We start from the raw sequence: 20,361 nt of genomic DNA, 5'->3' as shown, positions 1-20,361 counted from the left end.
CAGCAGTCTATTTTTTTTCAATTTCAACTCTTTTTTTTTTTTTTTTTTCAGACAGAGCCTTGCTCTGTCACCCAGTCTGGAGTGCAGTGGCACAATCTTGGCTTACTGCAACCTCTGCCTCTCAAGTTCAAGTGATTCTCCTTCCTCAGCCTCCCAAGTAGCTGGGATTACAGGTGCCCACTACCATGCCCGGCTAATGTTTTGTATTTTTTAATAGAGACAGTGTTTCACCATGTTGGCCGGGCTGGTCTTGAACTCTTGGCCTCAAGTGATCTGTCTGCCTCGGCCTTCCAAAGTGCTGGGATTACAGTGTGAGCCACCACACCCAGCCTCAATTTCAACTTTTATTTTAGATACAGGGCATACATGTGCAGGTTTGTTACGTGGGTATATTGCACCTAGGTAGTGAGCATAGTACCATTAGGTAGTTTTTCAACCCGCGTCCCCCTCCCTCCCTCCCTCCCTGCTCTGGGAGTCTGCAGTATCTGTTGTTCCCAAGTCTACGTTCACGTGTGCTCAATGTTTACTCCCACTTAGGAGAACATGTAGTATGAGGTTTTCTGTTCCTGCACTAACGCGCTTAAGATTATAGCCTTCAGCTCCATCCATGTTGCTACAAAGGACATTATTTCATTCTTTTTCATGGCTGTGTGGTATTCCATGGTATATATGTACATTTTCTTTATCCAATCCACCCCTGATGGGCATCTAGGTTGATTCTATGTCTTTGCTATTAAGAACAGTGTGGTAATGAACATATAAATGCATGTATCTTGTTGGAATAATGACCTATTTTCCTTTGGGTATATATCCAGTGATGTGATCGCTGGGTGAAATGGTAACTCTAAGTTTTATGAGAAATCTCTAAACTGCTTTCCATAGTGGCGGAACTTACATTCCCACTGACAGCTATGTAAGCATTCCGTTTTCTCTGCAGCCTCGCCAGCATGTTGTTTTTTGACTTTTTAATAATAGTCATTCTGATAGGTATGAGATGGTATCTCATTGTGGGGTTTTGCATTAAATTGATTTGCATTTCTCTGATGATTACTAACGAGCATTTTTTCAAATGTTTTTTGGCTGCTTGCATGTCTTCTTTTGAGAAGTGTCTGTTCAGGTCCTCTGCCCATTTTTTAATGGAGGTATTTGTTTTTTGTTTGTTGATTTAAGTTCCTAATAGATTCTGGATGTTAGACCTTTGTCAAATGCACAGTTTGAGAATATTTTCTCCCATTCTGTAGGCTGTCTGTTTACGCTGTCGACAGTCTCTCTTGCTGTGCAGAAACGCTTTCGTTTAATTAGGGCCCAGCACTCTAGTCCTTTACACGTTTTAAAGCTGTAAGCGTGAAGACTATAGCAACAGTATGTCTGCGGCTGGAGTAGAATCTGCCAATCTGAATCCTACAAATGCAACCTGAAAGAATTATTTTCCCTTAGAAGAGAAAGCTTTCTCCCCAACAACCAAATTTTAACTCAAACTCTTTATACAATAACTTACTCTTATTAAAGTTTGGGTCTTTTCTGATTATTAAAGTAACATATACTTGTTTTAGAAAATTTGGAAAATACAGAAACGTATTAAAAAACTAAGAATCACCCATAATTCCACTACCACCCAGAGTTCATTGCTCTGCAGGTTTTAGCTTTGTCCACTGAATCTTAGCCGCTCCAACTTTCCAAATCTTGTCATAGACCGTCTTCCAAAGCATTCATGTCTTTTCCCACAGGAAATGACATATAAACATGTAACATATAAAAAAAAGTACTCAACCAAATGTGGTTTCTTTACAAAGTGATTTCCTACAAAACCTCTGTTTGCCAAATTCCTATGAGCCAGAGACTCTGATACAGACTATTGAGCATTTATTAAAATAACAACAACGAGAGAACAAAGAGGAGAGAGGGTAGGGGGGCTCATCTCCAGACTCCCCCCCGGCTCCTCATGCTACTCGGGGCAGGGTGCCCACTTTTCTTCCGTGCGGGAGGTTTTTCAGTCTTGGGGGCTGTAGCAAGGCGGCGAGGGACAGCCTGGGAGGGAATCTGAGAGTTGAGGGAAGAGAGAGGAAGAAATCAGCGTCAGATCCTCTCAATTCCCCACCCCACTGAGGAAATGCACGTGGAGAGGGCCAGATGAGTCTGCAGGGAGGAAAGGCCATGCTACAGAATGCGGGGGTGGAATGGAGGGGCCAGCCAGGAGTGTGCAGAGGTGAAGGAACTGGTCAGTGGGAGCCCTTTTCTCCCCTGGTCCCTGCCTGACTTTCCCTCACCTCTTTCCGGGGGATCTCACCCAAGCGCGAGTCTGTGTTCCTTCTGGGGACATTATCCCCTCGGCCATCAGTCCTGCTACACAAATCAAAGGTATGAGGATGGGGATCTCCGTCCCCCCGGTTACCCAATACTGGATGGAAGAACTACTCCCCAATTCTATCTCTTAAGAATAAGATCAAACTCGATAGACCTGGGCATCAACTGGGAGGAGACATTAGTGGAAGTAAATAATGAGTTACACTAGCTAGTCAAAAGTCTAGGATTCTGAGTTTTGAGCTGAGGGGTAAAGAGGAAAAAAACGAAGGTAGAGAGACCCGGGGAAAAGATTTTTTTGTTTAGAAGAAAGAAGCAATAGAAAGGAAGAGATAAAAGAAAGGTGTGGGGCAGTAAGAGAAGAAGATCTGTGGATCCACCTCTCATCCTTCACGTTCCTCCCCAGAAAAGGACAACGATTCAATTCAGTGTAAAACACACCCACTCCACTCCCCATAATCCAGCTTCTACCCGGAGAATCCTTCCTCCTTCCTCCCAGGCTTGTACCCGCTGTGTTCCAGCCTCTTCAGGTAGAGCAGGAGATCCTCAGCAGGCAGAGCCCCCCAGCCCCGAGCCTGGTAGAGTCGCAACAGTTGAGACACCTCCATCAGCTGCCTTGGGAATGTAAGCCCATCTCCACCTGACAGACATCACAATAATCACAGGCGTCATCCTAGGGCCTGTCTCCCCAGCCCTCAGCCCATTTCCCCAGGAATTCAGAAGGACTGTAAGTGCCTGTACTGGATCCACACTCAGGACTGTCCCTCCTTTTTTCCCTAGTAAACCAGAACATGCTCACCTCTCTCTGGGGAACCACTGCTGGGACCACTGCCTTGTGAATGGGAGGAGGGAAGCTCAGGGACCCGGAAAAGACTGGATGCCATGGCTAAGGGAACTTTGGTTTTGTGGACAGGCGGTGGAATACGTGGCACTTGAGGGGCTTCCTCCCAAGATGGGACAGTCAGAGGACCTAGCAAAAGGAAAGAATGCCAAGAATCAGGAAATGGGGCAAAGAACCAAGGAAGTCCCACCACCCAGCATTTATAAGGCTTTATTACTTTTGCCAGCTCCTAAAAATTCATCCTAGATAACCAACTCCGATCTTTCCTAGGCCCCAGCCCCAACCTTCTTCAGAGTTGGAACTCACCAGACTTAGGGGGCAACAGGTCGACAGAAGGGTTCTCATTGTTCTGGGGCACTGTCTCCAGCAACTGTGGGTGAATAAGATTGTCAAGTTCCCTAGGGACTGATAGAGAAAAACGCCCAGGGATCTGAGAGAAGAAGCTGGGACAAAGAGTTAGTCATAAACAGGGAATGAGGCCAGAGTCCTGGATTCCCAGAGCAGAAAGAGGAAAGGAGAAAGGGAAGAAGAAAGTGAGCTAGTCTGGGTGGAATCTCTCTTACCTGGTGCAAAAAATTCTTGAGGCCCTCCAGCTGAGCAGGCGGCAGCCCTTGCTTTAGGAGGCCCTCCCCGTCAGGTCCAGGATCTTCCTCAGGGAATGGCCTTTCTGCCCTATGATCGGGATGGAAGGCCCCAGGTGCAGAGAAGGCCCCAGCTATAAAGTGAAACAGGTATGGGTGGGTGCAAGTGTGTTCAGGGGGGAAGGGGCTTCTCCACAAATCAACTCACCTAATACTCAGAAGAAAGGGGCCTATTAAATGGAAGAGGAACATCACAGCTAAGAGAAGATGAAGATGGAGGTTTAAAGTAGCTGGAGAGGGAAGGGTTGGAGGTGACTGGGAGATGGCACAGCTGAATTCTAAGACAGAAATATAGACAGAAGAAAGCTGTGGTACTCAAACTCTAAACAAATAAATACCCTCACAAACTCCCTGAAGAATGGAAATGAGTAACACACATGTTCTGACCTCTTCCCCCGAATATGCCTCATTCTTTTATTATTCTCACATAATTAAAAAATTTTTAATTGTGCTACAACTAATCTATTTTTTTTTTTTTTTTTTTTTTTTGAGATGGAGTCTCGCTCTGTCGCCCAGGCTGAAGTGCAGTGGCGCGATCTCGGCTCACTGCAAGCTCCGCCTCCCGGGTTCACACCATTCTCCTGCCTCAGCCTCCCGAGTAGCTGGGACTACAGATGCCTGCCAACATACCCGGCTAACTTTTTTGTATTTTTAGTAGAGACGGGGTTTCACTGTGTTAGCCAGGATGGTCTCGATATCCTGACCTTGTGATCTGCCCGCCTCGGCCTCCCAAAGTACTGGGATTACAGGCGTAAGCTGTAATCCCAGCACTTTTTCTCTCTTTTTTTTTTTAAGAGACAGAGTCTTGCTGTGTTGCCCAGGCTAGAGTACAATGGCAACTTCTTAGCTCACTGTAGCCCCAAACTCCTTGGCTCAAGCAATCCTTCTGTCTCAGCCTCCCTGGGTAGCTGGAAATTTGGGTGTGTGCCACCACATCCTGCTAACTTTTTATTTTATGTAGAGATGAGGTCTCACTATATCGGTCAGACTGGTCTGGAACTCCTGGCATCAAGCCATCCTCCCACCTCAGCCTCCCAACGTGCTAGGATTACAGGTGTGAGCCACCGCACCCGGCCCCATCCCTCATTTTTAATTCGACCTAGGTTGTCATGTTTGTACCACACAGAATGCCCCCATCCACTCAAATCACAGCTGACATTAAACTAGGGGTGGACACCACACCCAAGGTCAGCCAATCCAATCAGATGGCCTCTTTAAACTGGACCTAAAAAACTGAGACACCGATGTCTATAAATGTCTAGAGGCTCAGCTAGAGTCAGTATCACAGCTGGTCAAACCCATGTGTAAACTGAAGTTATGAAGGGTGAGAACCTTGAATGCTGGTCTAGCAAGAAAAAAGAGCAGATGTGCAGGAGAGGTGGACCCAGGAGACTATGCAGGCCCACAGAAAAGGGCCAGCTAGCTGCCTCAGTTCCTGATAGTACCCCGTTCCCAACTCCAGTTCTCATTAAGTCCAGCGATGTCATATTTCCATGAGATCTCAATCCCTTTATTTGGACCAATGTGAGCAGATTTCTGCTCCTTGCAACTTGTGATCACTAAAAGGCATCTGGGAAACTAAATGCTCAAGTATCAGACAGAAAGCAGGGTACGAAAGAGGAGGCCAATTCATGCACAGAAGGGGAACCCCAGTGACTTCTGCCCCCAGTTACCTGTGGATGAAGTGAGGTCTGGTTTGGGCTCCAGGGGCTGGAAAGAATGCTGGCTCTGAAAAGAGGGGCCCAACAGGAGGCTAAGATCTGAGGAGGAACTGCAAAGAACAGGAGGCGCTCCAGGTAGCTCGTCCCTTGCTTCCCGGCTCTGCTGCAATACAGGCTTCAGGGCCACGGCCATGGGAGGCATAGTCCAGACCCTCCTCTCCTCCTTCTCCGGCTCCTGAGGCCCAGGGCTGGAGGGTCCAGCAGGAGGAGCCTGACCAGGAGAGAGGCAGAAAGAAGGGTCAAAGCACAGTAGGTTTAAAGAGATAAGACATGGTACAAACACTTTAATAAGATTATAAATTTCCGGATGCAGTGGCTCACACCTGTAATCCCAACACTTTGGGAGGACCGTTTGAGGCTGGGAGTTTGAACCAGGCTTGGCAACATAGAGAGATGCCATCTCTACAAAAAATTTAAAAATTAGCTGGGGGCAATGGCACGTGTGTGTAGTCCCAGCTACTTGGGAAGCTGAGGAAGGAAGATTGCTTGAGCGCTCTGGGCAACAGAGTGAGACTTTGTCTCAAATAAATAAATGATAAATATATAAATAAATAAAATTAAAATTAAAATATCCTAATTTTTTCTTCTTTTTCTTTTTTTGAGATGAGGTCTCACTATGTTGCCTAGGCTAGTCTTGAACTCCTGAGCTCAAGTGATCCTTCTGCTTTAGCCTCCCATATAGCTGAGATTACAGGCGCACCACCACACCTGCTAGAATTTCATAATTAAAAGAAGGAAGTGGGAAGTACCAACGTATGAAGGGCTAGGAAGTGAGACTCCCTACTCTACTCTGGGGCAGGACTTGGCAACAATTTTTGGCCCTTTCCCTCATAATTAATTCAGCTGTCCCTCCACAAAACTAGTACCACGTATCATTTGTCCCCTCCTGGGACTGGGAGACTAGAGTTATGCCCAATGGAATGGGGCCAGTCTGAGTGAGCTATGGCCATGGAAAAAAGGATTTATTTTGCTGAGGCAGTTATTATTTGTAAAGTCCACCGATCTTTCTCCCCTGATGTAAGCCTTAGGAGCTGAACTTAGTACTTCCCTTGGGAGGCAGCTAGATTTCCAAAGAAGGAATCTAGAACACAGTGCTTGCTGGGCATGGTAGCTTATGCCTGGAATCCCAGCACTTTGGGAGTTAGAGGTGGGAGGATCACTTGAGCCCAGGAGTTCGAGGCTGCAATGAGCTATGATCGCACCAGTACACTCCAGCCTGGGCAAGAGTGAGACCCTGTCTCAAAAATAAAAATAAAAATAGAACATAACGGAGAAGCTTAGCTCAAGGGGTAAGGCGTACTGGAGGGTTGGGCGGCGGGAGAGTGGTGCTGAGCAGCTGGTTGGCCTCATCCCAGTGGGCCTGCAGCATGGCCTGCAGTCTTTCCACCAGCTCCACCCGCTGCTCCTCCAGCTGCTGGTTCCCACTCTGCAGTTCGCACACTCGCGCTTGCTCCCGGGCCAGTCTGAAGCAAAGAGAGAAGAAGTGACTCAGGGCCTTTAAGGAAGCAGATACTTGGGAGCTAAAAAGAGCCAGAAGGGAATGTTGGACATCTGATATTCTCAAAGGAGCTGGGGCCCATGTAGAGGAGGACAGATCAATCAAGGGAGCAGCTCTTCACCGTTCCCAGTTTGGGCTCTACCCATGGCAAAGGGGCTGGGGCCTGAAAGGGGCACTCTGGGGACCAGGACCTGAGCTCGTAGTCCTCAGCCACCTGCTGTTGCCGTTCCTCTCGTTCTGCCATTTCCACCTTGAACTGAGCTAGCTGACTGGCCAGCTCCTGCTGGTGCTGTCCACTCAGGTCCTGCAGCTGCTTCCTACAGGGCACAGGTAGGAGAAGAGGCCTGAGACTGGAGACAGAAGAAGTGACCAACTGAGAAAAAGACATCATGTGTGCACATGACAGTGACCCAGATAGCCAGTCAGCTAGCCTGGCCATGGCACAGGAAGCGGCAAGGACAAAGCTGGGGTCTTAGGATGGGTTCCTCAGAAGCAGAGACTTAAATAAATTTATTTCGGAAGCAGTTCCAGAAAATCTCGGCAGCAGAATGGGGGTGAGGAGAAGTGAGGCCAGGATGGGAGGAGGCTCAGTCCGACAGAGCAGCTCTGGAGACAGCACAGGTCATACCTCAGCACTGTCCCAGCGAGGGAGCTGGACCATCTATCATTCTGCACCCATCAGTTCTTGGTTAAGGGCTACTCCCTATGAGATGAAAATTCCCAGGCACTTCTGGCTCTCCATGAACGCGTGAAGGCAGCCCTCCCGAGAGAGACTCAGGTCCCAGCTGATGGGAGTTAGCGCACCCTGGGAGTCACAGTGCTGGACCATGGCAAAGGGATTGAAGGGAACACGGGCCTGGCACTGATACGTGCTGTGGCTGAGAGAAGTGACACCCAGTGAGTCCCACGTACCTGTGATGTTCCCTGAGGGAGGCTGCTTGCCGTAGGCTGCTCTCCTGAGCCTGCGCCAGCCGCTCTGTCACCCGCTGCTCCAGCTGCACAGCCAGCTCCGACTCCAGCTGGATCCGCTGGCTTTCATACCGGGCCTGGGAGTGAAGGAAGGTGGGATAACAGCCCAAATCTGTTTGGGCTTAGAAGAGGACGGAGGATATAATGTAGACAAAATCCAGTACCAACTTTCCCCTCAAATGAGATGAAGAACAAGAATTTTGCCTCAAGGAGTGAAAGAGGTTCCCTTTCCTTATTAAGATATTCGCACTTTAAACATACATCAAAGTGAAAATGACTATGGGTGAAAGACATAAATTTCTTAGCTAAAATAAATGTTCGACAGAGCAATCAAATCCATTCTATGTGTCTGATATAACATACCCTGAGTAGAGTACCTGAAAGCCAGTAGACATTCAATAAATGGCAGTGCCTCTTCCTCCTTAAGCAGTCAACCTATAAGTGTCTCCATTTTCTCAGCCACAGTCCTTCAACTCACTAAAATCTGATTTCCACGTATAGTATTTTACTATAAAGAACTCAATCTCTTTTCTTTTTTTTTTGAGATGGAGTCCCTCTCTGTCACCCAGGCTGGAGTGCAGTGGTGTGACCACGGGTCACTGCAGCCTCTACTTCCAGGGTTCAGTTGATCCTCCCACCTCAGCCTCCCGAGTAGCTGGGACTACAGGTGCGTGCCACTATACCCGGCTAAGTTTTTGTATTTTTAGCAGAGTTTAGGTACTGCCATATTGCGCCCAGGTTGGTCTTGAACTCCTGGGCTCAAGCAATCTGCCCGCTTCGGCCTCCCAAAGTGCTGGGATTCTGGGTGCGAGCCACCACACCCAGATGCTTTCTTAGTCTTTATCGCATGTGATCTCATTGTAACACCTGAAGCCCTAGGTCAATTCTTTTTTTTTTTTTTTTTTTTTTGAGATGGAGTCTGACTCTGTTGCCCAGGCTGGAGTACACTGGTTCAATCTGGGCTCACTGCAACCTCCACCTCCCGGGTTCAAGCGATTCTCCTGCCTCGGCCTTCTTAGTAGCCGGGACTATAGGTGCGCACCACACACCTGGCTAATTTTTGTATTTTTAGTAGAGACAGGGTTTCACCATGTTGGCCGGGCTGGTCTCAAACTCCTGGGCTCAAGTGATCCACCCGCCTTGGCCTCCCACAGTGCTGGGATTACAGGCATGAGCCACCATACCGGGCCAAAGGATTGTGGTTCTCAAATGCTGGCCTCACTGGTACCTCCTTAAGTTAACCATTTATAAAGAACATAGCCTCTCAGACTGGCTTGCACCTGGAAAATTCATCAATTTGTCCTTAACACATTTTATACATAAAAACAGAGGCCCATAAAGGTCAAAATTCTAGCTAGAAGTAGACGTAAGTGCCCTAAGTCCTAATGCAATACTCTTTCCTCTTCAACGCTGTGTCTCCACCATGGGCCGGAACACAGCTCTCTCCAATCCTTTCCTCTATTCTGGAGATCGGCGAACTACAGCCCAATTCAGCCCTCCATTGCCTGTTTAGATAAGTTGTACTAGAACACAGCTGTGCCCATTTGTTTACGTACAGTTCATAGCTACTTCTGTGGTATAACAGCAGAGTTGGGTAGTTGCAACTGAGACCATACAACCCACAAAGCTAAAAATATTTACTGTCTGGCCCTTTACAGAAAAAGTTCGCCAACTCCTGCTCTATTCCATGGCAAGAGTCCGACTAGTTTGAATTTAAAATTCAGTGTGTTAGCTAGATGGAAAGAGTTTTTCAAAGTGTAATTATATCTGACAAACAATTTTTGAGTACAATTCTGTGCCAGGCCATGTGCTGTTATGGAAGTTTCATAAGTAAATTAAAAAATCATTGCCCTCCTGGGTCCCTGACCTACTCAGAGAAATTAATACAAGTTATTCAGGTAATGAGAATTACAAAGCACACTGTTAAATTGGAATCAAGTCTCTGACAAAAGCTTTCACCTGCTCTGTCAACCCACTAAGTGTGGTGTCATCTCTTAAAATAACATAAGGTAACTTTAATAGATTTAAATCTATTTAATCCTAAAAGTAACACTAGGTCAGTCTGACATATTGTGGGAAATGGTCACTCAGTGAGAAATGGCTCTGAGTTTAGGACAGAAAACTACCCATACTACGTAGAAACTGTTAATGGAATTAAACCCCAAACACCTGAACTGGGAGTGTCTGCCACAACTCCTGAGAGGTCCCTCTGCCTCAGATCTACTTCTCTCAGAACAAAACCTCAAGAACCCTCTGCCTTCTGACCTGCACCAAGCTCATTTCCAGCTGCAGGGCATCTCTCTCTCTCCGAGCTGTATCCAGCTCTCCTTCCAGCCGCCGCACCTCAGACTGCACCAATGCCAACTGGTGCTGGGTCTCCCAGGCGGCCTGGGCTTCCCTCTGGCTCTTCTCCTATGAAAGACAAATCAAATGTATATACATACCTCATTTCTTATCTCCTGGTTACCTACACTCCCCAGTTCATCCTCCCAAACCCTAAAATCCAAGCTTCCCCCAGCTCCTCCCATTTGTTTTATTTCCCCATCCCTGTTGAATTTCAGTCTTTGGCCTTTCACATATTCATTACCCCCAGCCCTTCCTGCTGGCCCTATACTCTCAACCTTGTCTCCCACACATGGCTCTCTACTCTCCATTCCTGCCTATATGTATCCCCCATATTCTAACATTCCATCCCATTCAATTATTTTGCCCTTCATCTACTCCCTAGTTCCTCAGCTCTTCCAACTGCCACTTTTACCTTCTCCCTTTCCAACTGAGCCTGGCTCTCCTCCTGCAGCGCCTGGTAGTGTTCCTTAAGCTGGTGCTCTTGCTGGGCCCAGGTCTGCCGTTCTTCTTCTAGGGCAGCCCGAAGAGTCTCCAACTCTCGATGCTCACTCAGTTGCCCAGCCCGAGCTGCATCCCGCTCTTCCTGCAGGACACAGCACCGCTGCTGTTCTGCCTCCAACCTCAGAGTCAGAGCTTGCCTTTCCTCCTCCTACAGCCGCAGAAGAAAACCAAGCTCCTTAGTAGGCTCTTCAGAGACCAGCGATCTGCCCTCTGACCCTCATACAAGGTGCCTGCTGAGAATTATGCTCATTAAAAACACAATAATTAGGCCGGGTGCGGTGGCTCACACCTGTAATCCCAGCATTTTGGGAGGCCAAGGCAGGCAGATCACCTGAGGTCAGGAGTTTGAGACCAGCCTGGTCCAACATGGTGAAACCCCATCTCTACTAAAAATACAAAAATTAGCCAGGCGTGGTGGTGGGTGCCTGTAATTCCAGCTACTTGGGAGGCAAAGGCAGGAGAATCGCTCTAACCTGGGAGGTGGAGGTTGCAGTGAGCTGGGATCACACAACTGCACTCCAGCCTAGGCGACAAAGCAAGACTCCATCTCAAATAAAACCAAAAAAAACCCCACAATAGTTGACAGGCGCAGTGGCTCATGCCTGTAATCCCAGCACTTTGGGAGGCTGAGGCAGGCAGATCATCTGAGGTCAGGAGTTTGGGACCAGCCTGGCCAACATGGTGAAACCATGTCTCTACTAAAAATATAAAAATTAGCTGGGCATGGTGGTGCACACCTGTATTCCCAGCTACTCAGGAGGCTGAGGCAGGAGAATTGCTTGAACCTGGGAGGCGGAGGTTGCAGTGAGCCAAGATTGTGCCACTGAACTCTAGCCTGGGCAACAGAGCGAGACTCCATCTCAAAACAAACAAACACAATAGTTGACAAGCTCATAGGATTATAATATGGTAGATAAGAGTTCCTGTTCCAGAGCCAGGTAGACCTGGGTTCAAATCTCAGGTTCGAATCCTGGTTCTGGAATTTACTATGTGTTCTTAGGCATACATGCTTATCTGTAAACTGGAGATCATAACAGGGTCTGCCTTCTGAGCATTAAAGTAAAAAGCATATGTAAGGCATTTAGCATGGCATCAGGCACATAGTAAGTACTCAATACACAATAGTTACCACCATCATCGTCAAAAGAAATTCCACTAAGACTAGAATATCCAGCCTATAATCGTGAACCATCACCCATCATCAGGACTGTCAGATATAGCCTGTTAAGACTACAAATACCAGCATGCATGTAGCAAGCATGCATTATGCATGCAACAAGTTCCAATCCCAGCTACTAATTCATATGGCTAATCACCTTATCATTTCAGCTCTAAGACACTTGAGTGAAGTGGCTGGGTATGGTGGCTTATGCCTGTAATCCCAGCACTTTGGGAGGCCAAGGCGGGCAGATCACTTGAGGTCAGGAGTTTGAGACCAGCCTGGCCAACGTGGCGAAACCCCGTCTCTACCAAAAAAATACAAAAATTAGCTAGGCGTGGTGGTATACGCCTGTAGTCCCAGCTACTTGGGAGGCTAAGGTAGGAGAATCGCTAGAATCCAGGGGGCAGAGGCTGCAGTGAGCTGAGATTGTGCCACTGCACTCCAGCCTGGACAACAGAGCGCGACCCTGTCTCAAAAAAAAAAAAAAAAAAAAAAAAAACACGAAAAGAAACTTGAGTTAGTCCATTTCATATCTTTTTTGGCCATGCCCTACACCAGAGGTCCCAAACCAGATTGAAAAAAATCACCCAGGAAATTTCTGAAAAGATTTGAGTTCCACCATATATCTACTGAATCAAAACCTCTGCAGGTGAGTCCCAGAAATCTTTATTTTATTTTATTTTTTATTTTTATTTTTTGAGATGGAGTCTCACTCTGTCACCCAGGCTGGAGTGCAGTGGCTTGATCTCAGCTCACTGCAACCTCTGCCTGCTGGGTTCAAGCAATTCTCCTGCCTCAGCCTCCCAAGTCGCTGGGACTACAGGCATGCACCACCATGTCCAGCTAGTTTTTTGTATTTTTAGTAGAGATGGGGTTTCACCATGCTGGCCAGGCTGGTCTCAAACTCCTGACCTCATGATCTGCCTGCCTTGGCCTCCCAAAGTGCTGGGATTACAGGGGTGAGCCACCGTGCCTAGCCTATATTTTAAAATAATTCTTCAGATGACACTAATATTCTAATGAGGATACAATTTGCAGAGTTTCTCAAACCGACTTGGTAGCAGAGCTTTTTTTTTTAATAGAATATCTAGCTGAATTAGTGTTCTAAGGAACACACTTTGGGAAACAGTGCTCTGGTGCAACTCAAATTATAATCTCCCACAATCCACCAATAGCCCACAGCTCTCTAGAAGTAATTAACAGCTTCCAGTGGAATTAACCCAGTCCAATCTTCTCACCAGTGTCTCTCTTTCCCGTTGCTGCAGTCTGGCACTTTCCTGCTCACGATTCAGGGCCTCCATGGCCTCGGAAAGGCTTTGTTCCAGGCGGGTTACTGTCTTTCAGGAAGAGAGGAATACAGGGCAGAGGAACTGTGGGAAATCTGTGTGTGCTATATTTTATAAAGCATTGACAATGTAAACTTGAAACTTCACAGTTAACTAAATGACTAAGGGGCCAGATAGAAGACTACATGGTGTGGGAAAAATTAAGAAGACATTGATGATTCAAGTTGGACAGCAGAAACGGTTAAAGGAGAAGAAAGGAGGGATGAGAAGAAATGTCAGGACAGCCACTACAAGACTGAGGTCAATCTGTTGGAAACCCTAATTCCAGAGCTATTTCTGCCCCTTTCCATCTTGAGATCTGTGACTCAGGTTCTAATGCCATATGCTCCAGGGCGCTCACCTCCTGCTGCTTGCTTCTGGTGAGCTCTGCTGCCTGGTGTTCCTCTTGAAGTCCCCTGAGAACCTCTGTCCGCTCAGCCTCATGCCGGTTCCAGCCCTCCACCACACGGGCCAGGGTCTTAGGTAGGGCAAGTAAGATGAAATTTCAAAATAACTTTTTTGCCTCTTTCTACCCACAGGGGCAGGGTCAACGGCCATCTTCTCCCAACAGTCAGCAAACCAACCCCTTGCCCAGCTCTCAGCATGTACCAAGAAACATTGGTTGGCCACCCACTTATTTATTATTCCTTAATGCTCTTCATGGAGAGACCCACCCACATTTTGCTACCCTGGTACCTTGTCCAGTTGTTCAATCATGGTATCTTTCTTGCGGTCGGCAGCCACAGCCACGGCTAATTGTTGCTGTAGCTCTAACACTCGGGTCTGCAGGCTCTGAATATGGCGCTCACAATGCTGGGGAAAAGGGTGAGGAGTCTGGGTGTTGCCCATCTTTGGTACGACCACAGCACCAAACTTTCCAGCTCCTCTAGTGGGGGAGTGGGCTGGAGCCAAGAAGCTTGGGTCCCAAGAACAGAATAGGTCTGGAGAGGGAGAATCAGGAAAATTCTGAAGCAAGCACCTTGAGGCTCAAGATCTCCAACATGTTTCTGTACCTTTTCAGGAGATAAGTGCTTAGATTCCAGGCTCCTCCTTTTCCTTTTACTCAGGATCTCCTGAGTAAAAATCCCATAAACCTTTTGGCAGAGGTGCAGCAGCCCACACAGCAAAATGTGCAAAGTTACTCCTACCTTCAGAAGCTCATTGGACACAATGAATAAACACAGCAAGGATAAAGGGGAAAGCCTTTCATTCATGCCAAGGGGTTTAACATGGAGAAAGAGAGGCTTCCAAAAACGGCAACCAGTGATTTTGACTTTTCCTCTCCTTTGTCTATTTCTCTGTCCCCTTCAGACACTAAGGCAGAGGCTCACAGAGATAAAGCTCAGTATATCACCAGTAGCTGTAAGTCCTGTGCACAAGCTAGCAGAGTTTGTGTCCATTCGACAAACACAGAGTGTTTCTGTGTTATGTATATTCTAGACCTTAGGCAGCCAGTACTAAGACAAACAAGATACGGACCCTCAAATTTTAGAGAGGAGAAAAAAACAAGATATATCAGAACGATAAGCTACATGAAAGAAATAAGAAGGCGATCTGACTACTTGGAAAGGAGGTGGTGCCATATTAGATGGAATGGTCAAAAAAGCCCTCCTCAGAAAAACATTTAAGTCCCAGCTTTCAGGCTCTTAACCCTCAGCCCTTTTCTTTTTTTCTTTTTTTTTTTTGAGACGGAGTCTCGCTCTGTCGCCCAGGCTGGAGTGCAGTGGCGCGATCTCAGCTCACTGCAAGCTCCGCCTCCCAGGTTCACGCCATTCTCCTGCCTCAGCCTCCCGAGTAGCTGGGACTACAGGCACCCACCACCACGCCCGGCTAATTTTTTCTATTTTTAGTAGAGACGGGTTTCACCGTGTTAGCCAGGATGGTCTCGATCTCCTGACCTCGTGATCCGCCTGCCTCAGCCTCCCAAAGTGCTGTGATTACAGGCGTGAGCCACCACGCCAGGCCCCCTCAGCCCTTTTCAACACTTGGGTCCCCTCTTTCTAATCTTTGCTGCTTTCGAAAGGAAGCGTTTGCATCTTACCTTGCGGCGGGTATGCTCTGAATCCAATGCATCTCTCAGCCCCTGAAAATCTGGGGGATTGAGTGGAGGCCCTGGCCGAAGGCTGGTGTAGCGGGGAAACAGCTCCTCCAGGGCTTGGGCTGAGCTAGATGGAGACAAGTCTTGCAGGGGCCGGGTGCTGAGCAAATCAGGTAGAGAATGTTAGGGCTGGGAAAGCTTTTGGAATCCATTTGTCCAACTGTGATATTCTACACATGAGGAAACTGAGACCCAGAGAGAGCAAGAGACTTGTCCAAAGTCGTAAAGCTATATAACCATAGTGCTATAAATAACACACAGGTCTGTGATTCACTTAAAGGTTTCAGCAGAAACAAGCTAACTCTTTAGAGGGGAAGAATGACTGCAGGTTAAGAGAAAACCAGGTACTAGGCAACAGATACCTGTGTTCCTGAAGGAGTAAAGGGGGCAGGAGACAGTAGAAAAAGATGAAAACTGAAAGGCAAGTGATAAGCCTCTTGGGTTCTTAAGAGGTACAAAAGCAATAAAGGGAGAAATAAGGAACAAAACACCTGGATTTCCAAGAAAGCAAACAAGCTAGGAGAACCACAAGGAGAACTCACTTGAGCAAGGTGGCTGTGCTATCACTGTCAAAGGAGTCCTCTTCCCGTCTCTCTGAGCCAGCGCCAGGAATGAGAGGATCCCCTGCAGGCAGGCAGAGGGACCCCAAAGCCAGAGTCAGGTAATGACAAAAACAGGGGCCACTTGAAGAAGAGAAAAGGCCTTCCTTTCCAGTTCCCTCACTCCTTCACCCCCTCTCCCAAAGAACGGGAGACTTTTCTCCTGAAATCTCTTGCTCAGAGGTTTTCCTGCCTGCTTCCTCTGTCCACTTTCTCCCACCCCTTACATCTAGGTTCTCCTTCCTAGTTCTAGGGAAGGGGCTTACTCACGATAGGCTGTATCACGTGAGGTTTGGAGCATGGTCTGGAGCTGACCCCGAACACTTTCCATCTCAAAGATATGCTTAGAACCATCCTAGAAAAAAGCCACGTGGAAATCAGATGCAGTCTGTGTTATCTATCTCCTACCTATTGCCAGGGTAGAATTTTCACTCCAGCACTTTGGAAAACAAGAAAAACCAAACGGATCCAATAAGGGATGTCCTAAACTTGAATGAGAAATTCAAATACTACAGAAGCCAGAAAGAGAGTGTAAATAAAATAATTGAGGAGGTATAAGACAAGAGTTGTGGAGATTCTTGCCAATTCGAGAACAAATGTAAGGACTGTATGGCTTATGGCTATCATTTTCAAACTCTGGAAGACCTAACCAGTCTGCAAATTGACTCTGACACCTTTTCTATACAATACTAATAACTATCTTCTCTGTAACATGTTGTAGTTGACTAAACTATGTCTTAATGATGTACATACCAAAGTTGGAACCATACTATCAAAATAGTGTTGAGCTGGAAGGATCTGAGCTGCTATCCTAAGTCCCTAGTTCCCTCTTGGGATCAAGAAACCTTACCCATTCCCAGTGCACGGGAAATAGCTCACCAACCTACCCCATAGGTTTGCTCTATCTACTCGGAGCAGAGATGTCTCTCACAAAAAACACTGGGAAGTTTCATAATTTTCAAATTATGGTGTCCCAGGTCACTCCCTCCCTCATAAGCATGACTGCCTATGCAGTTAAAAGGAATATGAAATCCAACAGGAAGAGTTCAAATCTCATCAAAGCTTTTTATTTTTACCAACCCCAATCCCAAGACTCTCTGGTGTCTAGTGCCACAGTGGTCTCCAAGACACACTTCCCTCACCTTTTTCTTCAAGTTGTTTTCCAATCCGACTGACAAGCTTCGACTCAATTCTTGGGCTAAGCCGTCTAACCCTTCATGAGGCGGGGAGGTGGAGGGTAAATACAGCTGGGCTCGGGCCGTGGCCTCCGCCTGCCGGCTGAGGCGCAAAGAAGCATAGAGCTGGGAGGTCACTTCAGACGACACTTGGTTGAGCCCAGGGGGTTCTGATGAATCACTCAGGAGATCCTCCGCCCCGAGGGGTGAACTGGGGCTGTCAGCTGATGTTGCCATGAATACAGGGAAGAGACACCGGAGACAGCAAAGAGCTGGGAGGTTCTGCTTTAGCAAAGTCCAGGAGGAAAAGTTCACGGAGAAAGACTTGGGAGAAGGGAGGAAGACTCCACGCCAAGGATCCTTGGTGAATTAAGGGTATCGAGGCTTTCTGGTTAGAGGAAAGGTTTCCACCAGTTCCAGGGGCCATGGGAGTGGGCAAAAGCATCCCTTTCCCCAGCTCCTGGGAACAGCGTTAAGAGGGTGCAGCGCAGAGCGGGTGCGGACAGAAGACGTACTGTGGGACAACAGCGCTGCTGAAGCTCCTCTTCCCGACTACGAGTGCTGGAAGCTGCGGACCAACTAACTCCGGCACAGGCTATCCCCGGTCAACTGAGCTCTTAAGCTCTCACACCCAAAACTCCCAACGCAAACGGACCCAAATCCACTAGGAGCCCAATTTCTGTCCCCCTGCCCTACTAGTCCCTCAATTGGCTCCAGTCTCAAGAGAGGGCGGAACCTCACGCTCCCCCATCCCTTCACCCGTTCTACCCAGGGTCAGCTCCCTTGTACTTTCCCTTCGACCCCTCCTGGCAAGAAAGCCATAGCGAGCTTCCTTGTTCCCTAGAATCTCTCCCTCCCGACCACCCCAAAAGAAACCTTGTGAACCCTCAGTCACGCCCTAAGTCGTCCCTAAGAAGCACGCCGCCCTCAAGCCTAGCCCGAGATCCTCTGCCCCGACGACCACCTGGTTCCGCCTACTCTCCACCCTTCCAGTCCTCAGTCCCCAATTTGCCAAAGTGGGGGGCAAGCGATTGACCTCCTCCCCTGAGATCCCCCTCTCACGCCTCCCCCTACGCTCAAAACCGTTGGCAGCCTCCCGCCCACTGTCCGCGGCTCCGCCTCTCTCGCCTCGATGACGTCACCCGCCCGCGAGACCACGCTCGCAGACACTCACATCACTTCTGTATCCCGAGCGCCTGGCCGCGCGTGCGCGGCTCCGGTGGCCACAGATTGGCTGAGGGAGGGAGGCGGAGTCTGACAAGCGGCACTGGAGCGGAGTTAATGCCCAGCCGCGGCCGGGTGAGAACCCCCCTAAGGGGCGGAGCTCCGTGGAAACCGGAAGTAACTCTTGACGGGCACTCGGAGCAGTTCCGGTGAGTCCGTGGGTGGGGTCCCCACCTGGTTGGAAGGCTGTGGGTCCGGGAACCCGAGCCCAAGGAGTGGGGGCGGCCCCGGAGCGAGGCTCACACTCCCTGCCCTGCAGATGACTGTCCACAACCTGTACCTGTTTGACCGGAATGGAGTGTGTCTGCACTACAGCGAATGGCACCGCAAGAAGCAAGCAGGGATTCCCAAGGAGGAGGTGACGAGAGGGCCCCGGTGCAGCCCGGGCGACCTCTCATCTCCAAACACCTATAGTCCCAACCCAGCCCCTCCTCTCCAAGCCCCAGCTCGTTCCCACCCCCCACCCCGTCTCCCGCATCAACCGAGAGCTAACTCTGCCCCTCTCCCTCCAGGAGTATAAGCTGATGTACGGGATGCTCTTCTCTATCCGCTCGTTTGTCAGCAAGATGTCCCCGCTAGACATGTACGCGGAGTCAGAAAAGATGTTGGGAGGAGGGCTAGCCTTGGGAATTTGGGGATGGGGGAAACTTTCTGAAGTGGAAGGAGCATTGGCCTCCAGAGGGGGGAAAGGGTACTTAAGAGAGGCTGAGTCCGGAGCGAGAGTGCTGGAGCTGGCAGGAGTGGGGGTGGGGAGGGTCTGAAAGTAGAGAGGTTGGTGGGGGCTAAATTGAGGGGTGACGATGGGCGATGTCTTTACTCAACCAGGCTTCTACAAAGGATATGTTTAGATAAAGAGGGAGTCGATGTTTGCGGGGATCAGAAGTGTCTCTTTGGGAGAGATTCTGCTCCCATTCTTTAACACCCTCCTCATCTCTGCAGGAAGGATGGCTTCCTGGCCTTCCAAACTAGCCGTTACAAACTCCATTACTACGAGACGCCCACTGGGATCAAAGTTGTCATGAATACTGACTTGGGCGTGGGACCCATCCGAGATGTGCTGCACCACATCTACAGTGCGGTCAGTGCCAGCCCCGGGGACCCATCCCCCAGAGCTCTTCAGAACCCCAAGACTCCCTCATCTCCCCTGCCCCAATCCTACTATATGTTTGCTCAACTCAAGAGTTTTCTCGGGGGCCCTTAGGTTCTTAACTCCCACCACCACTTTCTCCTCAGAGAGGGCTTGCCTTCCAGCCCTTATTCCTTGTGCATTCACACACCCCTGAGGTTATACAAGGTTTGGGGCTAAAAACCAGAAGTATCCAAAGCCTGGCTCTAACATCTTCCCTTTCCATAGCTGTATGTGGAGCTGGTGGTGAAGAATCCCCTGTGCCCGCTGGGCCAAACTGTGCAAAGTGAGCTCTTTCGCTCCCGACTGGACTCCTATGTTCGCTCTCTGCCCTTCTTCTCTGCCCGGGCTGGCTGAAGCAACCTACCTCAAGTCTCAGGAGAATTCATGTCTGCCTGGGGCCCTTCCGAACCTGTGCCAACTAAAGGCCCCCACTGTAAGCCCCCGCACCCCCACCCCCTGCCCAGAGCAACAGCCTAAAGGCCTGCCCTGATGCTCTCCTCCTACCAGAGTGAAGCCCACAGAGTCCCTCCACCTCCACACCAGGCCCTCTCTCCAGTTTTATGCCCTGCCTAATGCTGCGAGAAGCACAGAATAAACTTTTTGTCACTCTCTGCGGCCTGAGCGTGTTGGTTTGAGGGCCCTCTCAGTCCTGCCCCACGCATGAAGGTGCAAAGTAGGGCAGCCACACCCCCTGGAGGGCCACGAAGTGGCTTTGCGGATGGGTTTCTCAACCGTGGGAATATTGATGCTTTGAGCTGGATAATTCTTTATTGTGGGGACTGTCCTGTGCTTTGTAGGATTTTAGCAGCATCCCTGGCCACCACCCACTAG

General features: G+C 48.8%; 2 protein-coding genes across 34 annotated transcripts; one reads left to right on the top strand and one right to left on the bottom strand.

Moving 5' to 3' along the window:
- Positions 1–1,846: 1,846 nt before the first annotated feature.
- Positions 1,847–18,505, bottom strand: CNTROB (centrobin, centriole duplication and spindle assembly protein). 33 transcript variants are annotated; one of them, XM_054670850.1, is made up of 20 exons: positions 18,352–18,505; positions 17,145–17,565; positions 16,273–16,357; positions 15,946–16,027; positions 15,347–15,503; positions 14,002–14,118; positions 13,667–13,783; positions 13,219–13,317; positions 10,730–10,966; positions 10,237–10,383; positions 7,915–8,048; positions 7,194–7,319; positions 6,805–6,967; positions 5,457–5,715; positions 3,706–3,857; positions 3,449–3,512; positions 3,101–3,271; positions 2,809–2,941; positions 2,288–2,340; positions 1,847–2,040 (listed from the first exon to the last, which is right to left on the bottom strand). In XM_054670850.1, the coding sequence occupies exons 2-20, from the start codon at positions 17,412–17,414 to the stop codon at positions 1,991–1,993; spliced, it is 2,616 nt and encodes an 871-aa protein (XP_054526825.1). In that variant the 5' UTR covers positions 17,415–17,565; positions 18,352–18,505; the 3' UTR covers positions 1,847–1,990. The 33 variants fall into 33 exon arrangements, with proteins under 33 accessions (XP_054526825.1, XP_016786975.1, XP_024205984.1 ...); XM_016931486.2 differs by having other exon boundaries at positions 2,268–2,343; positions 2,773–2,941; positions 18,352–18,435; XM_024350216.3 differs by having other exon boundaries at positions 2,268–2,343; positions 18,352–18,435.
- TRAPPC1 (trafficking protein particle complex subunit 1) lies at positions 18,416–20,141 on the top strand. The gene is made up of 5 exons (XM_001172364.5): positions 18,416–18,550; positions 18,661–18,759; positions 18,914–18,984; positions 19,341–19,479; positions 19,756–20,141. The coding sequence occupies exons 2-5, from the start codon at positions 18,661–18,663 to the stop codon at positions 19,882–19,884; spliced, it is 438 nt and encodes a 145-aa protein (XP_001172364.1). The 5' UTR covers positions 18,416–18,550; the 3' UTR covers positions 19,885–20,141.
- Positions 20,142–20,361: the final 220 nt, after the last annotated feature.

This window comes from Pan troglodytes, chromosome 19 (genome assembly GCF_028858775.2).
Source record: "Pan troglodytes isolate AG18354 chromosome 19, NHGRI_mPanTro3-v2.0_pri, whole genome shotgun sequence".
Lineage (NCBI taxonomy): Eukaryota > Metazoa > Chordata > Mammalia > Primates > Hominidae > Pan > Pan troglodytes.
This window is presented reverse-complemented; position numbering and strand designations above follow the sequence as displayed.